The sequence below is a fragment of the Lepidothrix coronata genome, unplaced genomic scaffold (genome assembly GCF_001604755.1).
Source record: "Lepidothrix coronata isolate B3197 unplaced genomic scaffold, Lepidothrix_coronata-1.0 Scaffold319, whole genome shotgun sequence".
Lineage (NCBI taxonomy): Eukaryota > Metazoa > Chordata > Aves > Passeriformes > Pipridae > Lepidothrix > Lepidothrix coronata.
Window position 1 is genome coordinate 257370 of NW_016690499.1, and position 26766 is coordinate 284135.

Genomic DNA, 26766 nt, shown 5'->3' on the forward strand with positions numbered 1-26766 from the left:
CTGTGTGTCCGTCAGTGCGTCCGTGTGTCCGTCAGTGCGTGTCTGTGTGTCCGTCAGTGCGTCCGTGTGTCCGTCAGTGCGTGTCTGTGTGTCCGTCAGTGCGTCCGTGTGTCCGTCAGTGCGTGTCTGTGTGTCCGTCAGTGCGTGTCTGCGTGTCTGTCAGTGCGTGTCCGTCAGTGTGTGTCCATGTGTCCATCAGTGTGTGTCCATCAGTGTGTGTCTGCCACTGTGTGTGTCCGCGTGTCCGTTATTGTGCCCACTATTGTGTGTCCCTGTGCCCGTCAGTGTGTGTCTCTGTATCCGTGTGTGTGTCTGTGTGCCTGTCAGGATGTCTCTGTGTGTGTCCATGTGTCTGTCCGTGTGTGTCCATGTCTTTCTGTGTGTCAGTGTGCCTGCCCGTGTGCGTGTCCTATACGTGTCCATGTGTCTGTCTGTGCATCTGTCATTGTGTCTGTCCGTGTGCCAGTCAGTGTCCATGTGTCTGTTTGCATGTGTCTCTCAGTGTGTGTCCGTGTGTGTCCGTTTGTGTCCCTGTGTGTCCGTCAGTGTGTCCCCGTGTGTGTCCATCAGTGTGTGTCCATGTGTCCGTGCACCCCCCCAGCAGCACAACTCACTCACACCCCGGTTCGGTTACTCACGGGCTGCAGAGGAGAGGAGCCACCTCATCTTCCAGCACTACTTCATCCCATGGAATTCAGACATCCTTGAGGATTCCTTCACGTGCAGCCCTGCCGTGGTTTTGCTTTCCTGCTGAGCACGGAGTGATGTGGTGGTTGGGTCAGACAGGTCACTCCTGAGGCTGTTACAGAACCCAGATTCAGTGGTAACTAAGACTGGTCTGACACGGAGCAGAACATTTAGGCACAATCTCACCTTCTCTCCACGTTTTCACCTGTGAAGTGCCACATTCTAGGTCTTATTCTCTACCACTAAATTCTCTGGCCCAAAATATTTATGTTAGTCCAAGCTTTGTACTATAATAGTAAAAAATTAGATAATGGGGATTCCTAAGCAGAGGAGGACTCCAACTCCAGCAAGGGATACCAACAGGAGACACTGTACATGCAGGATCCAAATTATCTTTTGCCTCTGGAACGGACACAGTTCTGATATGCCCATTGCACTTACACAAGGAATTACTGCACAGTAGCTCTTGTATTTTAGAGACACTCTTCCTGCCCCACACATAACCCACATGGTCAAGATTATCAAGATTATTACTTGCTGTTATGCCTATTTATCCCCAGGACCCAAGGCACAGCCAAAAGCTTTCTGCAGGTTGCAGGGGCAAGGATGGGGTTCTCCTCACCAGACTCAATCTTAAATTTGGGAGCCTCATTTGACCCAGGGTCCATCTGTAACCACAGGTTAAAAGAGAGGGGCCTCCAGAGAAAGATTTGTCCCAGGATAATAAGGTGCTGCATCCAACAGCAGAGGCCTGTCTGAGGGGGACAGGCACCATTATACATAAACCAGTGCAACTGGGACCTGACAGCACTCCCTGAGCACCCGTTTGATTCAGCAAATTGTTCCTATAAATCCCACCCACCATCTTCAAAGGCCTCCTGGAAGCTGATTGCCAGCACTGTGGCAGCATGGAAAAGGCTCGACATGAGTAAAGCTGACAGGAGGGAAAATAAAAGGAGAGGATTCAGGGAAAACATGACACAAAACAACAGCAAACCCCGAGACACAAGTGTAACCTCGGAGAAGAGGAAAGATACTCAGAGAAAACAACATTTTCAAGCATAATTACCCACTGAGTAGGCTCTGGGCTCGTCAGAGAAGAGGCCACACGTTGTTGTATACTCAGATCTCACTTAGCACACGAGAAATCCTGACCTGAATATTACTGCAATGCAAATTCCAAACCTGCTCTGGATCCTCATGCTCCTGCCTGGTTCCTGGGGAAGGAGCTGTCGGCCCTGGAGATGGAGCTTCAATCTTTCAGCTAATCTAAGTTTATCTTAGGATTTATGTTTGATTCCACACTCATCTAAGTAATGGAGCAGTTAACTGGTGATGTGCTGTGCATGAACTGCAAAGAGAGAAACACAAGCAGCAGGAATTGCTTTCTGCATCCCTCAAATATGGTAATGAGGGTTTAAAATTTTATAAGATACTTGAATGCAATTTTTCCAGGGCCTTCCCTCACTGTGTTTAGTCAGACTTAGGCTGCAGTACAAAAATGGTGTTGAATGTTAAACCTGTCATACCTGCCTCCAAGAAATGCTTGTTTCAGGATCCAGGCTCCTGCCCCACTCTCCTCTTGCTTTAAAAGCCACATAGCCACAGAACAGGGAAGTAAGACCAGACTCTAAGGTTCACACTCCCAACTCTGAACTACAGACACATTGTGAAGCATCTCAGCACTGCAACAGCCTTATGAATAAATCAAGATCTACTTTAATTTAAAACACAAGTGCAAAGGATTCACAACTACAGACCAGCAGGAGTGTTTGTTTCAAATTATAAATCTTTTCCAAGCCCTGCTCTTTTGCATAAAAAAAAGAGTAATATATCTGTAATACATAAACATTTTAAGTCAAAAATTTTCCAGTGCAGCTAAGGAGGAGCTAAATGAATTAATTTCAATCAACTCCATCAGCCCCAAACTTAGACATCCAGTCTAGGCAAACCCCCTGTGACCCCTCTACCTGCCACAGGTGAGGGAGAGAGTGATTTCATCCTTCAGCAGGTGTCTGAGAACACCCTCCACAGGTGTTCCCTCCCCACAGATACAGAGCCAACCTACACGCTCCACAGACTGGGCGCCCACCCTGTGATGGCATCAGTGCAGATCAATTCCGTCCCAAATTACTTCAAGTAATCAACTGTGGCTTCAATTTTGAAGCAGGATCTGTAACTGGAGCAAATAGCAGAGGACAGAGATTATGAACATCTTCTGAAGAAAATGCAGTTCTGAGGTTAGTTTCTGGCACAGAAGGACTGTCCCGAGAATAACTTAAATTCCAGTACATTTGCATGTGGAGTTTCAAAACAAAATCCCAGTTCCACATGCAAGAGCATATTCTTGAGACCTCACAACAACACACACCGTCACTGTACAATGCTAATCCTGACCTAGAGTCCAATTACCTTGAGGATCTCACTGACCAGAGAGTGTAGCACACAAAATACCTAAAACTGTGTTAAAAGAACTCAAAGAGCTGTTTAGACAACCAGAAACCTTTCAGATGCCAAGGCCTGGTGGGGAAGGGCAGACCAACAACCAGACAGCAGAGGTGTCTCCCCACGTCCTGCAGCAGCCGCAGGGAGATGGAGGTTGGACAAACACCTCCCACGAACACAGAGATCAATCCTGGGATGTGCAGCACAGCTCAAACTTTTCCATTCTGTCTCCTACAGCATCCCCAAAATGCTACCCAACAACTGCCTCAGGGCAGCATTTCTCAGCCTCTCCTGGGAGAAGGAGCTGGGAAAGAAAGGCCCCTGGAAAGCAGCCCCAGGAGCAGGCTGCTCACACCCCAGCCAGCACCAGAGGTCTTGCACGTGGTGAACTGTCAAGCACAAGGACCTGGTGGTGGGAGCACCTGGTCTTCACAGAGTCCACTTGGAGGCCTGTGTTCAAGGGTTTCCAGAAGCTTAAAATCATGAAATGGATTCAAGATTGACCACTAAACCATACACATTCCGCAGCAAAAGAGAAGCCTGTTGATGCAAGAGAGCCACTTAGAAACAAATATATACATATCACATCACTCCCGAGGGAAGTGTGGGCAGGTTTCCAGGTCCACATTTAACCCAAGGAAATTAAAATCGTCTGTGAAAAAGTCTCAGAGGAAAAAAATTCAAGTCTTTGTGCATTGTTTGACAGTTTAAAGGGGTCTGTGCCCCAAAATGAGTCAGCACAGGACTCCAGTGTAGAATGAAGGAAGCAAAGATCACATTTCTGACTGGGAAACATCACTCCAGTTCAGTGGTCAGCAGCCAAGGTGTGCAGAAACTCACAGACATTCAGATACACAACTTCAGACTCCGCTTCAAACGCCATCCTCCGGCAGCAGTGATTCCCAAGGCATGGAATACCCGCTTTATCCTTGGTCTCACCTGGATCTAGTCTGTATTGATTGTCTTCAGCAAAGGAGAAGCCCCAGAAGGCTGCAAATGCAGGGACAGGATTCAGACTCATCCTCTAAAACCATCGCTGACAAGTTCCAAGCACCATTCACAGGATGAAACCACCTGGGCTCTTCATTTTCTAGATTTCTTTTTTTTATAAACATTCCTTTTTCCCCACAATTTCCCCTCAGGCAGAGTCAGCAGGTGGAGGTGCGCTTCCTGTACTGTTGGATAAGGGGCACCAAACACTCTGGAAGTCCTGTCTGGAGCAAAAAGGGATGATCCAGAAGTTCTTGTGCTGTTGCTCTTTCCAAGGGATCCCGTGTCAACATCCTTTCCAAGAAGTCTCTCAGAACTGGGGAGGTCTGTGAAAAAGCAACCAACCAAGTCAACCCTGCAAAGCCACCAGGCACAGCTCATGTAACACCAGGCTGCCCAGGTGGGCTTGGTTAAAGGGATCCTGCACCTTCCCCCTCTGTATCCCTGTTTTCCCAGTAATGTGACATGGATGTCACACTTTTCATGTTAGGGACATAACCTTCTGTCACTGGTAGGCACAACACTTACACAGGTTGTTTTCTTTCCAATGGGCCACAGCCAATTAAGATCAGCCTGCCTGGAGTGTCCTTCCATCCAGATCACTCCTGTTTCCCATTTCATTATTTTCTGCAGTTCAGCTCAATAATTCAGCAAGATTCCTGTTACCTGAGCACATCCCTTGGGTGGGAAGGTGCCTCAATTCATTCTTTTACTGGTCACAGATTGTGGAAAAAGTAGTTCAATAAGATTCCCAAATTGGTTTTGAGAGTCTGGAACCCTCATGCTGCTGGTGTAAGAAGGTGAAAAAGCTGCAGAACAGGTACCAAAAAGCTGAATGACCTCCCAGGTTTGTCCTTTGGAAGAGCTGTAAAAGCCTGGAGTAGCCAGCCCCAAGCACCACTTCCAGGCCCTGCACATCTCCTGCTGGTTTAATCCTCTGCATCGTTAAAACGGAATAAAAAATGAACTTGGCTTATATTTATTTATTTAAATGCTGTTAATGACATCCAGTTTAGGTTGGGGGCATTTTCCCAGCTCTGGCTCACTTAGAACATGAAATCCTGTTCACACTGAGCTACTGTTTATTTCAGGAGCCCTTTGGATGGGATCGCTGGGATCGCTGGAGGTAGAAGGCATCGCCCAGCTCAGGACGAGTGCTGGGATCCAGCCTGTATCCCTGCCAGGGACTCTGCCCGTGCCTTAGCAAAGCAGCAGGGACCATCCCAGTGACACCCCTTGAACCTGGTCCACCAGTACTTCAGTCACTGACCACAGGAAGTCAGGGACTGGCACCAGGATGGAGGGCTGAGTTCCCCCAGGACACAGGGCAAGATGGCCCCTGGCCTGCGACCCAGAGATCTGCTGGAAGCCAGGCTGCTTCCTGGGATAACCGGAGCGGAGCAAGACTATGATCAGCTCTGGCTGTCACAGCCAGACAGCAGGGCCATGTCACCAAGTCAGGTGTGACCCAGACCAGGTTGGCTTTACGCTGCCCAAGGAGGGCGAGCACTGGGTCCAGAACGTGACCATTACATTTTAATTAGTGTTGCAAAGGCGAAGAGGAGAGAGCAGCTGTTGATGTTAGTTCAGCAGTCTACTCTGTTAAATAATTCAGTTTTAGCAGCTGCAGATCCTCTGATTAACTGGAAAGGCTGGGTAGCTCAGGATGCTGCAGAAGCTGTTTGATCTCACAGGCTCAGCCTGGAATGAAAGGATTGCTCCAAGTGGGGACTGAAAGGTGATCACTGTTTCTTATGCCACTGCTACTTTTTCCTAAAAACCCATGAAGCCAAGTTCATCTTCAGAGCAGCTGCAGAGTCTCCACGAGCTCCTGTGTGTCCTGAGTTCTGCTGCTCTGACAATAACACAGTCTTTGCAGTCCTGAAGGCCGCAAAGCTGGAAACTCCTGAGGATCCTCCTGTTTCCTTCCCTGGAAGATGAGCTACTCTATCGACATCAGCAAGCTGGAAACTGCTGGGTCCAGCCAAGGCAGCTCTGATTTGCAGTCTCCATTTATGCCCAGGTGCCCTTACACTGTCAGTGCTATTCCCCACACAGCCACCAGCTGTCAGCAGCAGCCACCGAGGGCCCGGGGCCAAAGCACTTCCCAGGGAACGTCCTAGCAAGACCATTTCCACAGCCAGCTGTTCTGGGAACAGCTGATATGGATGTTCCCCTGTGATAACCATCAGGTGTACAAGTGTTTGCCAGCATTCTCACCCTGTGGAAGTTCTTCAGTTTGGGAGGAGGACTGTCTCGGAGTCTCTTCATTGCCTGGACTGGAGAATCACTAAAGTAGGGGGGTTCTCCATCCACCATCTCTATCACCATGATCCCCAGGGACCAGATATCCACCTATGGGAGCCAATGGCACATCAACACACACAGTTCAGAGCAGCAGGTCCTTGCTGTGTTGCTTTCACCAAGGCTGCAACACTCCACCCATGACAAATGGTACCAAGTCAAAACACTGACCCCTTGATGCTCTCGGGCTCCTTACAGCAGTTTAACAAAGTCAGTTTTGCACCCAGGACTGAGCATCAGTGGTGTTGCAACATGTAAAGGTCTGCAAGTAACTGCCTGTGCTACACCTGGTTCCTTGGTAAACAAAACTCATTAGTCTGCTGCCACCTGCCCGGAATTCCAGAGCTCCCATCCCTGCCTTCCCTGAGGTGAGCCCCTCGGAGCTCACATCTCCTCCCCTCCCTTTCTGGCACCCATTTACTGATCTCTATCGTGTCACAGGCTGCTCCTTGCTCCCATCTGTCCACAGCTGGTATAAATCTAGGCCAAGCTTCAGGTGTAAGAATAGAATAAGTTTATGCCTCTTTCCTGGAAGCAGAACAATCTGTTTTTCTACTGACTTTGAAAATATTGCCATCATCACAATCAAATCTGTAGTCACGCTTGGCTTTGTTTTAAATAGAGTCTAGAGGCTCTTCCTAGAAAAGCCAACAGTTATTTTCCTGTGACACTTGAGAATATTATTTGCTCCCTCTCCTGATATTAGGGAGGTGTCCCTTACCTCGGTGGTGTATGGTATCCTGGCAATGACTTCTGGAGCCATCCAGTAGGGAGTGCCCACCAGGGACTTTCTCTTGGGTACATCTTTACTGATCTGAGCACAGAAGCCAAAATCTGAGAGTTTGACCTGTACAAAGAGAAAAGCAACCAACCTTAGAAATCAACCTTAGACAACACAGAGGGAACAGCACAGAAAAAGACATCAAATGGAGTAAGAGGATGAGCTGCAAACAAGGGATTGGGAACAGAAAGGAAGCAAGAGAGAAAGGCTGCAGCAGCAGAAGACAGGAAACAGTCTGTCTGAGGACACATACCCTGCCATCCAGCGTGAGAAGGATGGAGTCACTCTTGATGTCCCGGTGAATGACCCCCTGGGCATGGAGGTAGGACAGAGCCTGCAGCACCGACTCACACACCGTGGCAATCTGCTCCTCGTTCAGCCTGCAATCAGGGACAGGGGAGCTCAGCTGGGCAGGGACAGGGCTCGGCCACAAGGGCACGGTGCAATTCTCAAGTTAAATCACAGGTATTTGGTTCCCTATGGCCTTTACTATCTCACCTTCACCACTCTTCTATGTCTGCTACTGGTGGAAAACAGCTTTGACTTGATGGCTGGCAACTTTAAGTTTTTGTAGGTTTAATACAGAGAACTTGTATTTTAAATCCTGTATCTCAGTTCACTCTGCAAGATGCTGTTTCAAGCAGTTCTGACAGGCAGCAGTGCTGCTCGATGCCAAGGTGCTGCAGTAACTGGTGAGACAGCTCTTTTTAAAGCAAATATGGTAAAGCCATTGTTCACAAGGTTTATTGTGCAACCCTATCCAGAAAACATCTAAACACATTCTCTGATAGCAAATACAGGGATCCTTTGGGTTTTCCTGCACATACCTAGGGTACACTCACACCTAACTAGAGGCAGCACAGGTTACAAGCAGAGAAGACCCTCCTGATTTCCACCACTCTCTGTTAGCACATGGAATATGAGCACCAAGAACCTCACCTTTAGGTTTAGATAACAAGAGGTGCACTTTCAGCCTGTCATGGATGGACTTTGGTTTCAGTCAAGTGTCTGCACAGTGTAAAACACATTACTGGAGAATTACCTTACTCCTGGAGATGCAAATCACTTATCCCCCTCAGTAAATGTTTAGTGACTGGAATGAGGGTATTTTCTTCCCTGGGAAAAACTGCTAACGGTTTACTTCTGATAAATGTTATGGTTAGAACAGATCCTGTTTCCACCATGTGAAAAAACAAGCATTCATTAACAGGTTCAAAGGAAGCTTCATAAAACCAATCTAGGCTGAGGTCCCACAATGGAATTCAGACTGACTGCTGGATATAAACACACGGGCCCTTCACAAACCTCTTCAGCAATTTTTATCTGTAATCCCAATGCCATCTAAGAGCTACAGGAGTTTCACAGGCTCTGCAATGTTGTAACTCCTCAGGATTGAGTTGGTTCTCAGACACTGACATGTGTCTCTGAACTCGGTGCTGGAGGGCCAGCCCAGCTGTCTCCAGGACACTCCTTCCAGGTGGAGGCTACAGAGGACAATGTGGCTTTTCACACCTCCCAAACACATCACAGATGTGCTTCCAAAACACAGAATCCAACAGAGCAACATATATGCCTTAAATCCACCACAGGATCTAGTCTGAGCACATGAGTGAACCAAGGGTATACTATGATTTTTTAAAAAAACAAATACAATTAGTGTTAGCAATACTGCCTAATCATAACCAACTAAGATTCTGAATCTTCAAAAAGGAAAAGCTCATCCTACAGACTTTCCTGGTCAGTCTTTCCATTGTTATTCCCTGCACCAGTTTCCAGCCTTGCAGGACTGCTGGGAGGGTGGGAGGAGGGTGCTCCAGGCCATGGGTGGACCCCAAGGGCCATCTAAGAACAACTCCTCTGCCCTACAGAAATACTTTGGGCATTAATGAATATCAAGTGGTGTGGATAAGGAAACAAATTTAGGAGAGTGTCCGGTAGCTGCTATCTTTAGGCAGTGAAATTTGGGAAGGAGTCCAAATCTCAAGGCTCTGCTGCACTTTTCCAGAGGAGTTAGTGAGGTTGAATTTGTGGCTAAGGTTGCACCACTGAAAACTATCTCTGCATGCTCTTTAATACTTATTCAATGAACTTCCTGGCCAGGATTCAACAAATATAGTAAACAGTGGTTTTTTTATGAGTGCAGTGTTTTGCAGGGAAGGTCATCAAGGAGATGAACAGTGGGTACCTAAAGGGATCAGTACTGTGAAGGAGGTTCCTTCTATACCAGAAGTATTATCACATAATTCAAATGGATAACAGTTACAAAGTGTAGCAGTTTCAGGGCACAACAAACACAAGGTCTCAGAGGGAAACTACTCTTCCCAGAAATCCCCACTCTGTTCTTGCTCTCAGGTGTTGATGTTCTTGATTTTGCTTCGTACCTGATTTGAGACACAATGTCTGTGAGGGCTCCCCCCTGCAGGAACTCCATCAGTACCCAGAGCTCCTCTCCCACGAGGTAGCTCTTGTACATCTCCACGACATTGACGTGCTGATAGTCCCTCATTATCACCACCTGGAAATCCACAGGGAGCAAGTGACCACCACAACAGCACTCACAGCACCCGACCCTCCCCAGCCAAGCAGGACTCACAGCCCCATGTATGGCAGTCCAGTGCAGAGCCCCCATCCCCCAGCAGTAATCCTTGGTACAAGCATAATCCTACTCAAAGGGAGATGGTCCCGCTCCTCCCTGTTTGCCATGCTGGCTGTTCCCCCAGCCACGCCCTCCCTCACCTCGTTGAAGAGGAGCTCCCGGCGCTGCTGCTTCCTCAGGTCCATCATTTTCACGGCCACCTGGCGCCCCGAGTGCTTCTCCCGCGCGATGCACACGATGCCCGTGGAGCCCTCCCCGATCTTGACGTAGTTCTCCAGCATCGCCCGCGGATCCCCCTGGTCCACGACCATCCTCAGGGCAGCTTTGAACTGCTCGTGGGTCACCACCACGGGGTCCTCGCCGGCCGGCTGCCCCTTCCCAGCGGAGTCCGGGGGCAGGTGGAGGTTGCTGGAGCTGGTCTGGGTGTGCCGGCTGCGGGGGGACCCGGCTGGCGAGGGCCGGCTCAAGGGCACTGCCGCCGCCTTCTCCACTGGCGGGGACTTCTGGGGGGTCTCGGCTTCCGAGACCCCCCTGGGGAAATCGGAGGCGGGCGGATCTGGCGGGAGAGACTGGGCTTTGGCTGCGGGGCTGCGCGGGGAGCCCCACTGCTGGGGCCTGAAGAAAGCGTTAGGCTGCCAGAGGAACAAAGGGGAAAGGGGGAAAAACAAAAAGGCATGGTTGGGTTAACAAGCAGAAAGGTCAGGAATCAGTTTTGTGTCATTCCACTCTGCCCTAGCACAACCTGGAGCTGATTGGAGTCAAGAGCTCCAGGTCTGCCCAACACATGCTTGGATGAAGATCTGCTTGGATGCAGATCTTCAGGAACTCCTTAGGGAATGGGTGCTACACTTCAGGGACCTCTGAACTGAAGCAGTTTAAAGGGAACCTTTTAAAGCACATGCTTTAAAAAAACCACCAAGACCCAAAACCCACAGAAAAAAACCCAGCTGCTAAAAAAGCATTCCAACCTCGCCACCAGAACTCAGGGGCAACCTGTGCTGCAGAGAATTTGAAAATCCTTTATCCCTCTGTGCCTCTGATCTTCCTCTGTATAAAAGGAAAGAGGATTCATGCCAAGGCTGTAAATCACTTTGATGTCTTGGCCTAATTCCCTTGGGGTAATTACACTCTGCCTATTGAAAACTCTCTCTGCACTTTCCACTGGTACCTGCAGAGCATTCCTGTCGATCAGGCACAGAACTAGCCCTCTGCTTTGGGAAAAGCACTGGGATCCAGGCCAGCTGGAGACAGCCAGCCTGAGACTCCAGCTACCCAGAGCCACCTGCCACCTTGGCAGCTCCAAAGTGACCGACCGTGAATTTGGAGGTTTTTGGAGACATCCCACTCCAGTGCCACACAGGCCCACCCCTGTTCAGTGTAGTGACATCACAGCCCATGGGAACGTGGCTTTGGGATACACGTTCCCATGCGACCACTACACATGGGTCTCCCAAGAAGGATAAACCTTGTCATGCTCATACTCCTCCTGAAAATGTTGATTAATTAAAATGCGACATCTAGCAGGTGGGGTATAAAATACATTATATACTTACATGTGTATATGTAAAATATACATAATATATGTATACAAACACATGCAAAATAATAGTGGAGCTGTTTCAGAATGAGCAAGCCAATCATTTGTATTATAGGGCAAAATTACTTCAAAGCAAAAAGCATTTTCTCTCTCACAATTCAGAGAGATTATTAATAAAGTTAATATGAGAATGGAAACCAAAAACTGCCAATACAGACTTTTTTAGAAGAGGACTCTTTTCCCCATCTCAGACAGGAAATAATTGTATAGGATTTAATTCCATGCACTTTGGGTTTTAATCGAGGATTTTTGTCAATAGCAGGACCTGCATAAGCCTCACAAACACACAGGACTCACTTTCACACACACACAGGCCCTGGACAACACCAGTTAGTGGCATCAGGCACAGCACAAACACAAGTGGATGTCAGGAGCTCCTTCCTCCCTGAGTGCCAGCTCCACCCCTGCACTCCTGTGCTGACACGCTCACAGCAACACAGCATTTATTTTCCAAATCTCATTTTGTCTCAGGAGAGAGAATCCAAAAAGGTTTTCTGTAACCCTGAGCGTGCAGGAGGGGCACACAGCACACGTGCAGGCTCACACAGGTGTGTTATCTCCTGCTCCCACAGCTGACAGCCCAGTGGACACATCCTCAGTCCTGGGACACTGTGAGGTGTCACTGGTTCTCTCACTCCTGTCTCCCACAGTGGGTTTAAAGGAAGGTTCACTCAACCTTCCCATGTGCCTGTTATGGCACCCACCTCCTAGAAAAGTGGTGGATGCTCTGTCCCATCCCTGGACATGTCCAAGGCCAGGTTGGACAGGGCTTGGAGCAACCCGGTCTCGTGGAAGGTGTCCCTGCCCATGGCAGGGGGTGGAACAAGATGAGCTTTAAGGTCCCTTCGACACAAACCATTCTGGGATTCCATGGTTCAGTGGTATCCCTATCCCTTTCACCTGTAGTTACACACTTCTCACACATCATCACCTCCACCTGAGAGGGAGACTCACATTGTCACCACCGGAGGCTGCTACGAACACATCAGATAAACAACTCCCAGCTATGGCACAGATCCTTCCCTGGAGCAGGGAGATGGACTACATAGCCCCAAGGTCTTCCCTGCTCCTCTCCTCTGACAAATACCTGGAGTTCAAATGCACCCAAGCACATCCATTTAGCTGGGAACCTCTGCTCCTGCTGAGGATGGCAAAGACACTCTGGCTAGGGAAGACACAAGTGGCCAGTTCTAGGTACTCCAGCCAGTGTAGATGAGCCCAGAGTCACTGAGACAGCAATAAGTGCAGCTTATGCTACACAAGAACTGCATTCCTTGAGAATCCCACTACCTTGGAAAGGAAATCCACTGTGCCCAAAGCCTTGAGCCTGATCCTTATGCAAACTGCAAGAAGCAGGTTGGAGACATCCCCTGTCCCTGCAACACACTACAGAAGAGTCAGTTTGGTTGGGATGGTGGTTCCTGTCATTATCCTCCCAGTTCAGGGACTCTGGAGCTGCTGCAAATTAGCCTGGCCCAATCCCAGCCCAGCCCAGCCTTTGAAGGCAGCGGCCAAGCCATGGGAAGTTGATGGGTGCTGGGTCAGCCTGGGAAGGAAGAGCAGCAGTGGCTGCATTTCCTATCCAGATCCAGAGATCTTCTCCCAGTTCAACACAAAGTGAGTCATCCATTCAGGACAGCTTTCCTGGGGGAGCTGTAGCCATGAGTTGTCCCGCCCTTTCCAGCAGCCAGCATTTCCTGTGTGACAGCACCGTGGGTGCCAGTGCAAACCCTGACAGATACAGCTACACTCAGCCCACTCTCCGAGGCAGTTCTGGTTTGCACAGGCAGAAGAACACATTACTAATGGAAGCCACAGCCATTTCCCAAATGGCAAAGGCTCCCTGATGCCAGTGGAATGGCACTGCAGTTATGCCTTTACATCACAGAAGGGCACAAGTGAGTAAGTCCCCTCATCCTTGCCAGCCCACGCTCCTGCAAGTACAGCTCTGCCAACCAACCCTTCTCCCAGAGATCTGGCTGAGCTGTGCCTCACAGTGCATCCTGTGAAGCACCAACGGACCACACATTTCCCCGGCCCAGGACCATTTGGATTCCAACATTAATCATAACAATAACAGATGGCTGCACGATGTTTGCAGTTAAATTGGTTCAGCTGTGTACATAACCTCTGGAACTGTAAAGTCAACACTGCACCCACTCACAACTAGGGAATAGCTCTTACCTTGATCTGCAGGGAAGAGCCCGGCTTGTTTGAGGCGCTGGATGAGGGGAAAACGCTGCGCAACAGCCTCCTCTTGAGGCTGTTCTCCCGGGATTTGGAGCTGGGGCTGCCCTCCCCCGAGGGCCTGGAGCCGGCTGCTCGCTGGGCCCAGCCCTCCTCCGGGCTCCTCGGCCCGGCGTCGCTGTCCCCCGGCACAGTCGGCACGTGCTGCAGCGCAGGGGTGCGCTGGAGGCAGCTGCCGTCGGCATCCTGGAACTCCGCCGGGCCCAGGGACTGCGCTTTTGTCACCATCCCGTTGGGATGGGACTGGCCTTCCAGCCGGGCTTTGTAGTCCGGCCACATGGTCTGCCTCCGGGCCACCTTGGAGCCACCATTGCAGCTGAGGTAGTTCCCATACTTGTCTGCCCAGTCTGCTTCAGGACTCTGGAGATACATGTCCGGGGGTCTCTCGTCCCCGAGGAGCCCCAGGGACTGGGCTCTCCTCCTGCTGGTGGGGCTCCTGCCCCTCAGGGTGTTCGAGCTGATGGCAGAGAGCTTCTGGATGTCGTTGAGCAGCCCCGAGATGTAGCCTTCCACTTCCACAGTGCTGCCCCGTACCACGGTCTGGGGAAGGTGGGAAACCAGTAAAAAAAATCACAGTTGTAACAATTCAGGCTCAGTTTATCTTGCCAAAAGTTAGATTTTGTTTATATAGCCAAAGAAGACTCAAGGAATTTAGGGGAACAGAATTTTTCCTGCCTATTTCTCATTGTCCTTTACCGAGGGGGGAAAAAAGGAATCCTTGGGTCACACTCTGCTGTCGGAGCAGAAGTGCTGTCAGCCCCAACAGTCAATTCTGCTGCTGTGCTCAGGCTCTAAAAGGCAATATTAGAGCCAACCTGGAATATTTCAACTCTCCTGGCTCTCTTGTGCTGAAACTGTGTGACACTACATCACTAACAGCTCAACAAGCTCCTGAAATATTGGTTCTCAGAAGTTGCAGCATGCTGCAAGCTCCATCTGCAGAACCCATCTTGCTGTTCCAACACAAGGTTCATCTCTCCCCTGAAGCGCTCCCAGTGTTGGAATCAGCCTCCCCCAGTCTGCTTCTCCCCAATTTCTGCTAATGCATCTGCATCCTGAGCAGTGCAGAGCACGCTGTTCCAGCTCTGCATCCCCCTCTGCTCTGCCAAGCCACTCTAATTAAACCCCGCACGCGGGGTCACCACAGCTCACAACTGCCGTGTAAGCACCGGCTGCAGAACAAGGCTTCCATCCAAACAGGCACCAGCTCTGGACAAGTAGGACACTCGAAGCTGTCAATATATTATGTAGTGCTCTACCTTGTTTTTTCTGGAACTGAAAAGCTTACAGAAGCTTTTTTAGCGCTGGGAACCAAAAGGTTCCATTTCTCCACAGAAATTCGCAGCATAGGATCACTCCTACACTTTCATGAATCTCTGCCTGAAGGAAAGTCCTTCCCTGGAGTGACAGCAATCTCCTGTTTGCTAACTGAGCTCCAGGGATCTACTAAACATGCTGTATTAATTACACCAAGCCTAATATTTAGCTGGTGCAACACAGCAGCTCCAGTAATTTCAGCAGAACGCCACCACTGCGCTCCGACGAGCGCCTGGTTTGCTCAGCGTCTGAGAATGAAAGGCACAACACAACATTTCTGTCAAACAAGGTGAGGGAAGGACAACCCCACTCATTCCATGGCACACACACCAGCTGCAGCTGGAAATTCTGGTCTTTACTCCCTCACCACACACACATTCCTCCACGGCCCAGCCACAGCCACGGAACAACGTGCTGGGGACACGGACTTGTTTGACCAAATTGGACAAAAGTCATTCCAGAGAGACTTGTGTGTTCTCAAAATAAGAAGTCTCCAAGAACATGCTGTGGCCTCTCTGGAAAATCCACTCTAGTGCACACCTCCTACTTAGAAACTCCCTAAAATTAGACTCAGGTCACTCCCATTAAGACAGTCCTACCCCCAGTGGACAGGGAAGATGGCACTTAGCCTTGCTTTGCTGCTGTGTATAAAGACTGCATGAGATTAATGAAGAAACATCCACATTTGAGCCAAATCTATCTGGAGTGCTCTTACATAGATCATGCCTTACTGAGCAGAATTGAGAAATTATTTTTAACAAGAACAGCCCCTTTTTATAAGCTACACACAAAAAAGGAACAACTCTGACAGCTGAATCCAGGACTAAGTATAAGGGCTTGGCCAATGAGCACTTAAAAAAAAACTTATTGACTGGTATAATTGAACAGGAATTAATTCAAATGGAGTTTACCCAAAATACTCAACTATGTGATGCAGTCTCAGAGAGTATTTGCACTTGGACTTACTGGGAAAAAAAAACAGTATTAGTTTAAGATTCTCCTCTAGTTCTTAAAGCCTGTTGGGTATTCTGTCCTTGTTCTCTAAAGGCTTTGCACCTCCTTTCAGCTTTTGCCACGCTCAGCTTTAATAAGTCACACATGAAAGTACCAACCAGCATCAGGCTCAGGGCAAACGCCCGGAAATCTCTTCATGCACATTCCTGTTTTGACAGTGATGCCTCACACTGTTTTTGGAGTAACCTTGGCCTAAATGGCTCAGTTTGCTCTGGAAATGCCATTGGTGCAGTGTCAGGAGCCTCACTCAAGTCAAGCTACAGGAGAGTGCTGTCATTTCCCCCAGACTCACGGCCCCACACCCTGGATTGATGGAAATTGGGTTGTTTGACGTGATTTGTTCTTGATAAATCCACACTGGCTGCCAGCTATTACCCTGCTATCTCCTTGGAAGTGGCTGCAAATAGATTACTTGCTTATTTGTTCCACCCTCTTTCTGGGAATAGAAATTATTCTGACTGATCTGCAATTCCTTGAATCTCACTAGGCCCAGCTGACTTGAAAATATGCAACTTCTTAACTAAGTCTCATTTCTGTTCATGTTCTTTTCTTATTCCAGCTTGCATTCCCATCCCTTCATGCTCGTGCTAATTGTGTCAGCCCTCTGAACACACTTAATAAAGGCTGCAGAAAAATCATTAAACACTTAAGAATTCCCGGTGTCATCTGTTATTAACTTTCTTCCAAGATCAGCAGTGAGCAAATTCTTTCCTTCATCCTCCTTCTCCTCAGTGCACTTATGATGTCTCCTTAGTGCCCTTTATGTTCTTTGAGAATAACATCTCTTTTTGTGCCTTGGCCTTCCAGTTTTGTTCCTACATAAATTTCTTTTCTCTTTGCCCTTTATAACTTGACCTAGTTTCCACCCTTCTGAGCAATCCTCCTGCAGTTTAAGCTCATTAAAGAGCTCCTGATCCAACCAAGTTGGTCTCTTATTACACATTTCATCTCTGCTCTGGACTGTGCTCCTATCTCCTACTATATTTTGAACCTCAAAGCACATTCAGTACACCAGGCAATACCTCCTGCCTTTTTCTTTCACCTGTTCTTCCCGAGCAAGTCTTTCCTTTACAAATCAGCATTCTGCTCCAATATCATGTGCCATTTCAGCTGCAGGTCTGATTATGTGTAAAACTTACATTATACCAAATATAGTCCCATTTAGTCCCCATGTTTTTAACACCTACACACAAAAAGCTAAATATATTCATCAGATGGCCAACTCTTTTTTATATCCCTCCTAAAACCCAAGTAGTAACATCTCTATTTGACAACTCACCTTTCAGCTTTTAAGCCCCTGGAGCATTTTTTTTTTTTTTTTAAAGAGAAGAAAAACTTCCCACAAGCTCCCAAGACTTTAAAACCAATGATTCTGTCACTATCATTCATTTTCTGTTCTCACAGCAGGTCCCTGCTCTCACTTACACAGTCTCCAAAGCCAATTCCAGCAGCCAACTGAACCCACCCATCCACCAGAATCACCTGTTTCTGCTTACTGAAGGACTTGCTCTGAGGACATGCTCCTGTTTAATATGTCCTACTTTCCATCAAAATGCTGGTTTAGAAACCCTTTTAGCCCAAACCCTCCTTTAGTCCTTGCTGTCCTCACTTGTCCATGAACAGCAAGCCAGTGCTACCCCACTCTCTCCCACTCAGGCTTCCCTGGCAACTTCATTACCAGCCCAATTTGCTCACCCATGAGAATGACAAACCTGCTAAAGCAGGTCTGTCCCTGAGTTCTCCTCCTCCCTTCCCTGTACAGCAGCTGAACACATCCCAGGTCCTGTCAGCTCCACGGGAGCTTTCCCATGTCCCTGTGTCCACAGTGACAGGCAGCCAAGCTGGTTACTCCAACAGTGGCACCCCTGCAGTTCAGGACACTGCTGTCCCTATTGCTCATGAAGGTACTATCAAAGCCCAGCCCCTGCTCTCCCCTCAGTCCCATACAGATCCCACCCTCAGCCCCACTCTGGGGCAATGGAAATGCTGCAACAGCGAAGAGCCGCCTCCCTCTCTTACCTTCATGGGCTGGAGCTGCATCCTCGTGATCCTCGAAGGATCTACCACTGGCTTGGGGCGCCTCAGCGTGTCCAGAATGTTCTGCCATTGCGGGGGCAGGCCCACAAATTTGCCCTCCTTTGGGTCAAACGAGGTGTGGACACGGTGCTCAAAGTTCTGCGGAGCCGAGATCTCCGGGCGTTTCTTCTTCTTCTTGCGGAACATGACGCCTGCAGGGGGAAGGCAGCGCCGTCAGTGGTCAGTACCTGTCTGCGCCCGCAGCGCCCGCCCGTGCAACCACCGGTCACTTCTGGCAGCTCATTGCACTGCACCAAGGGCACTCTCTGGGGAAAAGCACTTTAACAAGCACTGATCATCCCAGGAGGAAGCAGAGGCACCAACACAGCAAAGACTTGCCCAAGACCACCTGGCAGGTCCATGGCTGAGCTGGGATTTCTACTGACTTCCTTTATTTCTACAAACTCACATTACCTGATATAAGCATTCAAAAACATGTTAGAGATGAGTATTTATATCTTACAGGCTCCTACCTAGGTTAAATGGCTCTGGAGTCCAGCCAGTGAGAGTGTTGATGCCACTACAAGCCTGGAATGAAAGGTGGTTATGAACAGGGCTCAGGTTGTCTTCTCACTGGTTACTGCAAGTAATTAATATCCACTTGGTTCCAATTTAAAGACAACAGAGCTGCTGCCAAAAGAAGATCTGCCCAACACCAACTTTGGATCTCAGTTTTTCTTGCTTAGAGGGCCCGTGAGGGAGAGAGGAGGTGGGAGGTGGAAATCAAACTCTGTCAGCAGGTAGCTGAAGAAGCTAAAATTAAAAACTAAGACTCCTTCCCTTGAGGGCTGAGACAGACAGCTTGTGTGAACAGCCAGTGTAAGTGCAACAAGCCAGAAGCAGCTAACACTGAAATATTCCCAAACACAGGAGACATTCAAAATCTGAATCTAGATTTTATAGCCAAAAAAAGATAGTTAGATAAATAGAAAGCTAAGAGATCAGACCTCTCTGAAATTGGGAAGATATGAAGGAAAAGGAAGAACTGGAGCTCTGTGTGCACAGCCTAGGAAAGGTGGAGGACTGCAAGGGGTGGACACAACCTCTTTGAAGGTCCCTTCTCCTCTGAAATGTTCCGTGATTCCACTGACTGCTTTGGGAAAAAGCTCCACAGGTTTATTAAAGCAATTAAAATCCACCAGTAAAAAATTGTTTATACGCTCTTCCCTTTCCACGGACAACTTGACTGTTGGCATTTGCCTCTCACTAACACTGCTCACAGCAGTGAACAGCTCCTCTTCCTTGACATCAGGCAGAGAGAGCATTTTTGCCACTTCAACTTTGTAGCAGGTCACTCTTCCCCTGTACAGGCCCTCGGCCTCCAACTATTTGTGCTGAACAAATATTTGCAAGGGTCAGAGCCACAGACCACAGCGAGATAACCTTCTGTAGTGGAGACAAGAATACACTTCTAGAGGACACCCATCTCCAAAATCAGCACATCACAGGGAAATCTAGGGCAAACATTTTCCAGGTTGTCCCACTCTAAACTTGTTTAGGGAGCAAAGGGCAGTCACCAGCTGAACTATGACTGATTCCTGGCGCTAGACAGAGGTTCTGAAATCCAATCTACACTGGCTCCCAGTTTGGTCACCATGATCCTGCAGCCACAGGGGTGGGAAGTGTTTGTATGGCACAGAAGGACCTTTACTCCATCTAACACCCCATTCATGCCATCCACCCCTGGTGAAACCCACCCCTCACACTGACACTGGCCACTGCAACACTGCAGCCAGGAGCCCACCAAAGATACCTCACAGTTGGAAAAGAAAACAAAAGGTTAGCAAACTGAAAAAAAACCACAAGAGAGGCTGGAAGCAACTGTTCTGCTTGGAAGAGGTTTCACAGCCAGAATCTAATCTTTGCTCAGAACAAGCTCCAATGAAAACACAAATCCATCTCAGTGGAGAGCTAATGGGAAGGGTGTCTGTGCTCCAGGTCTGGATTGCAGCTCCTCAAACAGTGATTCATCTCTCAGGCCCCTTTGGTGCTACTTATTAACTAAGAATCAAGACTAAGGTCAGAGGGCAATTCTTTAAGGAAAAGAAAAGTGCAGTCAATACCGGAAAGGAAAGATGCTCATGGTGTTAGTACTGCTCAAACCAACAGCTGGAGCTGCTAAGGAGCTTCCCAGCCTCCAAGGAGAACAGGGAGTATCTCTCCAGTATTATAGCAAGTGGTTCAGTTCTGAATCCATAATACATCAGTCATGACTGCTTCTTGATCCACCAGCTCAGGGGTATTTCCAGACACAGAGATATTACTATTTCAACCAGCCTTTTTCCTTCTCCTGCTCCTTCTCTCACAGCTTCATAATGAAAAGATACCCAGGGCATAGCACAGTCTCTTCCAAGTTTGCTCTTTAACTGCTTCAGGTGGCAAAGAGTCTTGTAAAATGGGGTGTTCCAAATGCCACAACCATTAGCACTTGTAGCATCAATGGTTTTCTGAACATGTCAGGCATTTCCCCACAAGGAGAGGGATTCAGGCTGAACTGCTTCAAAATGCAAATTTTTAAAGCCTTTTTTGGCCCCAACCAGAACAGTGGCTCTGTCAGCATCTCAGCTTGCACAGGCACAAACACTGCATTTGTACACTGCCATAAATCCCCATAGCTGTCACTGAGCCCCTGCCCTGCCATCCCAGAGCCCCAAGCCCCCCAAGACCCTGCAAGGAGCAGCTCCAGAGTTCCTGCTCGGTTTTAGGGGACTGGCTGGCATGGCCTGCAAGTGCCTTATTGGCTTATAACAGACATCTCAGAAACAACACAATGTAATCAGCTCCACACACAACACACCCCTGGGCACCCAGTGGCATTTGCTTTACATCTGATTAGAAAGAGATCAGACAGGTGGTTTAAAGGTAAACTGCATTAAGAGCAAATGAAATCCATACACTAAAAATAGTTATTTGAAATATGGATTGTAATAATCTGGGTAGGTTTTGCATTTCATCGAGGAGCTCTGTATTTAACCAGCCTCCTTTCACTTTGTGGTTTTCATGCAAGAGCTATTTATTTTTATTTCCAATACCCAGCTAAAGAATGTTTAAATAAAACACATAAAACCAGGCCTTTTCTCAGTCAGTAAGAAATTCATAAGAACATTTTATGCATATAAAATTTTGTAAATCAAGTCAAACCTGTATTTAAACGTAAACAGCATCCCTTTAATATAACAACACAAATACTGTGACACTGATTTTATAATAATCTACTAGACTTTAGTCTTTCATTCAGTGCTGACAACTGTACTGTAAGAAATGTCACAAACATAAATAATAAAAGTCACTACCACAAGACAAAAGCAGTCGGAGATTGAAATTCTCTCAGCGATCCATTCCTGCTGCCTGGGAAACCACGTTAGGTTTTTCAACTCCAGATATAGCTGTTCCTGGATGATACAGTTCCCAAAGCTGTCACATCTGCCAGTGAGCACGGGAAAAAAAATCCCACAGCCAGCGGATCCAGAGCAGGGGGAGGGATCGGCTGGGAAGGAGGGGCAAGAAGAGAGAAGGGTCAGGCTCAGATGAGAGGAAGGGGTGGGAAGATTAAGGATGGAGGGGGAATGAGAGTTAGGAAGGAGAGAGGAATGGGGGGAGCCAGGCAAGCCCAGGAGCAGGGCACAGAAATGGACCAACCCCACTGATAAAAACAAGTAGCTAAACGTTATGAGAAATGGCTCCTTCCAACGCCCAGCCAAAGGCAGCAGCAGGCACTGGCACTTCACCCGACCTGCCTCCCCCTGCTCCCGGCCAGCCCCCACGCTCCCAGGAGCCAGGGAGCGTGCCCTCCCTCCCTCACACAGGCACTTGATGATAGCAGGGCAGCGCGGAGCTCCTTCAGCCTCGCTCGGGCAGCTCCCCGTTCCAAATAAGCCTTCCCTCCCCTCCCCGCTGCAGCACCGAACTCACTCATCGGCTCCTCGCGCCGCTATCGCGGATCTGGACACAGCTCCCTACATTCCTCCCGCCCGGAGCGGAGGGAACGCTCCGGCCCCGGGCTCAGCAAAGCCAGTCCCATCATTTCCAAGTCCTCCCGCAGCTCATCCGCCAAACTGCTCTGGCCAGCTCCGAGAGGGGAGGGAGAGGAGGAGAACTCTTCCTACAGGACCGGAGGAACTGCAATATGCAGAATGAGTTTGCAGTAGGAAGATGAAGATCGCAGAGAACCCACCAATTAAAAGGAAAAGCCTGTTTCCATGCTCTGCTCCGCAGGTCAGTGTCATGTGCTGCCTCGGGAATGGCTCCCAGGCTAACCAGGCCATTAGCCATGCGTGGCACATGCACACATGTGTGTTCACACCGAGGGAGCTGGCAGGGTGCACGCAGGGAGTTCTGCCACAGCCCAGACCTACAAGCCTCCTGGTTGCCTTCCTGAGCTTTCCCACATCCTTTTTATTTATAAGAGGCCATCGACATTCACAGCAGTTTGCAGACACAGAGAAATGACAGGTTAGGTCCCCGAGGAGCTCACAAACCCAAATGTGACTTCACTCAGCGAGGAATGGCAACAAGGGTCAGTGGAAAGCAAAATGGTCCAAAATCTGAAATGGGATCTAAGAGCACAGCTCTGACTCCACGACACCTTCCTCAATTGGCTGCAATTCTAGTTTTAGAAATACTGGTTGAGGCACTTTTTTCTTCCTAAAGGAGAGTGGCTATTTGCTTGCTGTGCATCCCTTCCCCCCTTCCAATTCCTTTCCTTGCACTCCTCTCCCTCCCCAGCCCCCCATGGCAAAGCTGCGTGTTGGAGCGAAGCAGCAGCACAGCAAACTGATGTAATGCTCTAAATCCTGCCCAAACACACACATGAGAGCACAGATTAATATTACATTAGAAATAAGCTTAGGGAGAGACATATTTGTTAAATTGGTGGGTTTCTTTCTGACAAATGAGAAGAACAACTCAACTCTTTGAGATTTTTTGCCATGCCTCCACTGGGCAGGGTCCTAAGGCTCCAGTGCTGCCTCTTCCTCCCCTGCTCCATTTCCTTGCTCGTAAATTAGGGCTAAAAACTAAAAGCCAGTGAACGCCTATTTGCTCAGCTTGTTTTGGATGCTGCTGGGTGACATATTTTTAGGTGTGTTTTAGCTATACCACACCAAATTCATTCTGGGACCTGTCAAAGCATTTGCATAGGAAAGACCTCTTGAACTTTCCAAAACCAGTGCTGGCATGTCCCAATCGCTAATGGGCTTTCCCTCGACAATAATAAAGTTTTCCCTTATTTACAGGCCCCTAGGAATCCCAGCTGAAGTCACTGTCCCATCGGGCCAGTCTCTGAAGTCAGGCCCCACCCTCCAGAGGTTTCATCTAAACAGACAAAAGGTGAGGAAAAGGAATTATTATCCTCATTTGCAGACTAGACAGAAAAAAAATTACTAGCCCGGTTTCTTCCCAGCTATGTCTAGAACAGCAAATCTAAAAGAGCTCCCAGGTATGTCTCCTGGCCACTTTTTAACTTTCTGTCAAGGCCAGATCCAGACCCAACACACCCTGGCTACAGAGAGAAAACACAGGTGCACGGCCCCAGCAGCAGCCAAGACACACTCTGCCCACAGGTTTGATCTTGACACCAGCACGTAGGTCCAGACACTGTGACAGAGCCCAGCAGCACAGACAGAAACCACACCCAAACCTCAGCTGCAGTCCAGGGCCTTGATTGTTAGACCAGCCTTTCATCCTGGGTTTGGTGTGTGAGAGGGTACAGCCACCAAACCCTGCTTCAGCACCAGAGGAAGTGGCAACTCGTGTCCACCCAGAGCCAGTGGGACATGTGCTGCAGGTCACTGGGCTGAGCCCAAAGCCACGACACCAACTATGACCCTTTTTCCCCACTTAATGTTTGGTATAGCTCTGGCTGCACACCTGCACACCTCACTGATCCCTGTCCCAAGAGCAGCTGCTTTGTTCCACAGGCATTTAATGACATTATTTTGCCACAAAGGATGCATCAGGGTTAAAAACAAGTGACTGTATTTTGCTGTTCATGCAAAACACCAAAGAGCTTCAAGAAAAGGGCTTGAAGGATTCAGGGCTTCAGTTTCCACTGTCTTGTGTGACAGATCCACTCAAAATCAGCATAAAAATACTACCGAGATTAGAGTAAGAACATTTAAGGTTCTGTCTCCAGAAATCCACATGAAGAGACACATCATCTCTGCCAGACGAGAGGTTACGCTGGGACAAGCACAAGGGGCCACATCTGGCAGGCGGGGTCACATGGCAGGGGAAGGAGCCAAGGCGAGGGCTGTGTCTGGGGAACACGCGATGCCACAGCACCGGGCACCACGTCCTGCGGCTCCATCCCAGCGCCCTGCCCCGCCGGGTCCAGCTGCCTCTGGCACGAGGGGTTATGAGAGGGAAGCTGCAGCTCTGTGCTGCCCATGGGCACGGCACAGATCTTACTGTGTGCAGGGAGTCACACGCTCTGAGCAGGGCTGAGCTCCCAGGCAGACCTGCCCCAGCAGAGGCACCGGTGCTCACAGTCCTGGCTCACAATGCTCACTCCAGCAGCACAGCCAGGGGCGGGCAGAGACACCCCAGCGATGTCCCAATCACCCGAATATAGAGATGCAAGAGTTAATCTTCATTCCAACCAACACTAAACCATCTTAGTCCCTGCTTATGCTCATCATGTTCTCCCAAAGTGAGATACAAATATATTTAATTGCTGTCAGCAGCCTGCAAGGCAGTTTGCCTGTGTTATCCCCACAGGATAACTATGGGAAAACTGCAGCCCACGCAGTGTGCCCCAAAACACAGAGGAGACAGACTAGCTCGAACCCCTCAACCTGGCTGACTCTCAGTGCCTTCCTGCTCACTGCTGCCAATACTGAGATGGAAACAAATCGTAACAGACAAGTCTTCTCCCAGGGAATATCGGTTCTCCTGCTCTGTTTGCAAAGGGCAGACCTGCCATGAGTGCAAGTGCTAACACAGCCTCAGTAAAAACCAGGTTAAAACCTGAGGTGCACTCGGAACACCACACAAATAACTGGCATTGGCTACAGCTGTATTCTGTTCATCAATTAATTACAAAATAATCCATTTACTAACACTACAAGTAAAATGGCTCAGCCCTGGGGAAAATGTAATTTCCTGAGATATTTCTGAGGGAAATAGAGTTCGACTTTTAGTCTTTGTGCACTCTCCATCCCCCTTGCTCTCTTTTGGCAGCCGAATGGAAAATCAATCTCAGAACGACAGCATTGGCACTAATGACCCCATCTCAGTGCATTAGTCCTCAAGCTACAGGGTAATCCTGCAACTTTAAACCAGATTGAGAAATTCCCTAAAAACATCCAAGTCTCCCTTGCACTGAGTCTATGCAATTATAACTCAAAGGCAGGGGACTAGTGCAGGGGCAGTACCACAGACAAGTCCTGCCCAGGTACAGAACTCTTGTGCTGCTCCCATTGGGATGGAACTTGAGCACCATATCCCTGCTGGTACCCAAGAACACAGTCTGGGTAATACAGAGCTCAGGGCCTGGCTGAGCTTTTACTTGCAGTTGGGCTAAGCTAGTCCAAGCTGTTTTAACCAGTTTTCTTTAAAGCAGTTTGCACAAACATTTAGCTCTTTTCTCTCCTTCTAAATTTCCCTAAGCACATTAGGGAAGTAGGTTAAAAAGAGCTCTTTTTTCCTCATTGGAGGCAGGACAGCCAAACTTTTAAGGAATTCTCCTTAATTAATTTAATTCTCCTTGGGAATGAAAACCATTTTGTGACCAAAGAAGGGTTATGTTTCTCACTTTTGCAAGCAGCAGGACCCAGAGTGTCCTTCCCAGGTACATCCACGCTTGCACCCATCTAGACAGAAAAAAACCCCTGTGCATGGAGCAGGCTTTCCACCTGGGAGCACAGTTACTAATCCAGCCAGCTATCTGCTTGGCCACTGTTTGGTCAGCTTTGCTACTGGGTACAAAAGCCATTGCTCCCACAGCACACACCATGTCCATACCAAGGCAGCACGGAATATCAACATCAATATACAGCTTCATCACACTTCAGGAATGAGACTTTCCAGTGGGACAGGGCTGGAGGGAGAGTCAGGCAGCAGGTTCCCTTCCCCAGCAGCTGTGTAAGGGCTGACTCAGGTTTTACCCAAGCACAGAACTCAGAAATGCAGGGGAAGACTCAGCAAATGTCTCTTACTCTACATACATCCCCCAGCCTCACCCAAGAGCTTGCACTCACCACAAATTTCTCTTCTGTTTTTCAGTGCTCTGTCCCCAAATGCATTAAAGCACTAGTGTCCTGGCAAAGAAGAAAGCAAAGATTAATGGACAGGACTGGTTTCTGTCACTGCACATACCTGGCCGTATAGTTGGTTACCACCTGACAAAAATAATTAAGTACAAATGCCCAATAGAATCGTAGATTGTAACTTAAATAGGAGGAGATTACCCAGCTTCCAGCCAGCCAAAACACGCTCACACCCAGCCCCACACGAGTACTACAGCGTGGCTTCAGCAGGAGTGCTGGGAGGATCCTGGCCAGCACAGCAGCCCGAGGTTGGGAGTACACACAGGAAGGTTTGACTGGACCTCTCCGTAAGGTACACTGAGGGTCCTTGCAGATACCACAGACTTCAGAGCAGACGTTGCTCTGTCTCCCGTAAAGGCAACGAGCTGCATGTTCCTGACATGCTGCCTGCTCTCTCGAGCATCATCCAGAGCAATTCTTAACCCCTTCTTCATCCCAAGGTTTT

General features: G+C 48.7%; 1 protein-coding gene across 9 annotated transcripts in view; it reads right to left on the bottom strand.

The window, feature by feature from the left end:
- Positions 1 to 644: 644 nt before the first annotated feature.
- Positions 645 to 26766, bottom strand: part of PAK6 (p21 (RAC1) activated kinase 6) — a 38842-nt gene continuing 12720 nt past the window's right edge. For 3 of the 9 annotated variants that reach the window (XM_017837984.1, XM_017837983.1, XM_017837982.1), the window contains 10 exons: positions 26253 to 26312; positions 21967 to 22173; positions 17998 to 18206; positions 13585 to 14187; positions 9944 to 10435; positions 9589 to 9722; positions 7461 to 7587; positions 7148 to 7273; positions 6343 to 6477; positions 2384 to 4448 (listed from right to left, as the gene is read on the bottom strand). In XM_017837984.1, the coding sequence (XP_017693473.1) occupies positions 4281 to 4448; positions 6343 to 6477; positions 7148 to 7273; positions 7461 to 7587; positions 9589 to 9722; positions 9944 to 10435; positions 13585 to 14187; positions 17998 to 18206; positions 21967 to 21970 (1998 nt within the window). In that variant the 5' untranslated portion in view covers positions 21971 to 22173; positions 26253 to 26312 and the 3' untranslated portion in view covers positions 2384 to 4280. Of the gene's footprint in view, positions 800 to 2383; positions 4449 to 6342; positions 6478 to 7147; positions 7274 to 7460; positions 7588 to 9588; positions 9723 to 9943; positions 10436 to 13584; positions 14188 to 17997; positions 18207 to 18527; positions 18635 to 21347; positions 21777 to 21966; positions 22174 to 26252; positions 26313 to 26766 lie in introns of those variants that run through there. The other 6 variants (XM_017837989.1, XM_017837988.1, XM_017837986.1 and 3 more) reach the window with 6 other exon arrangements.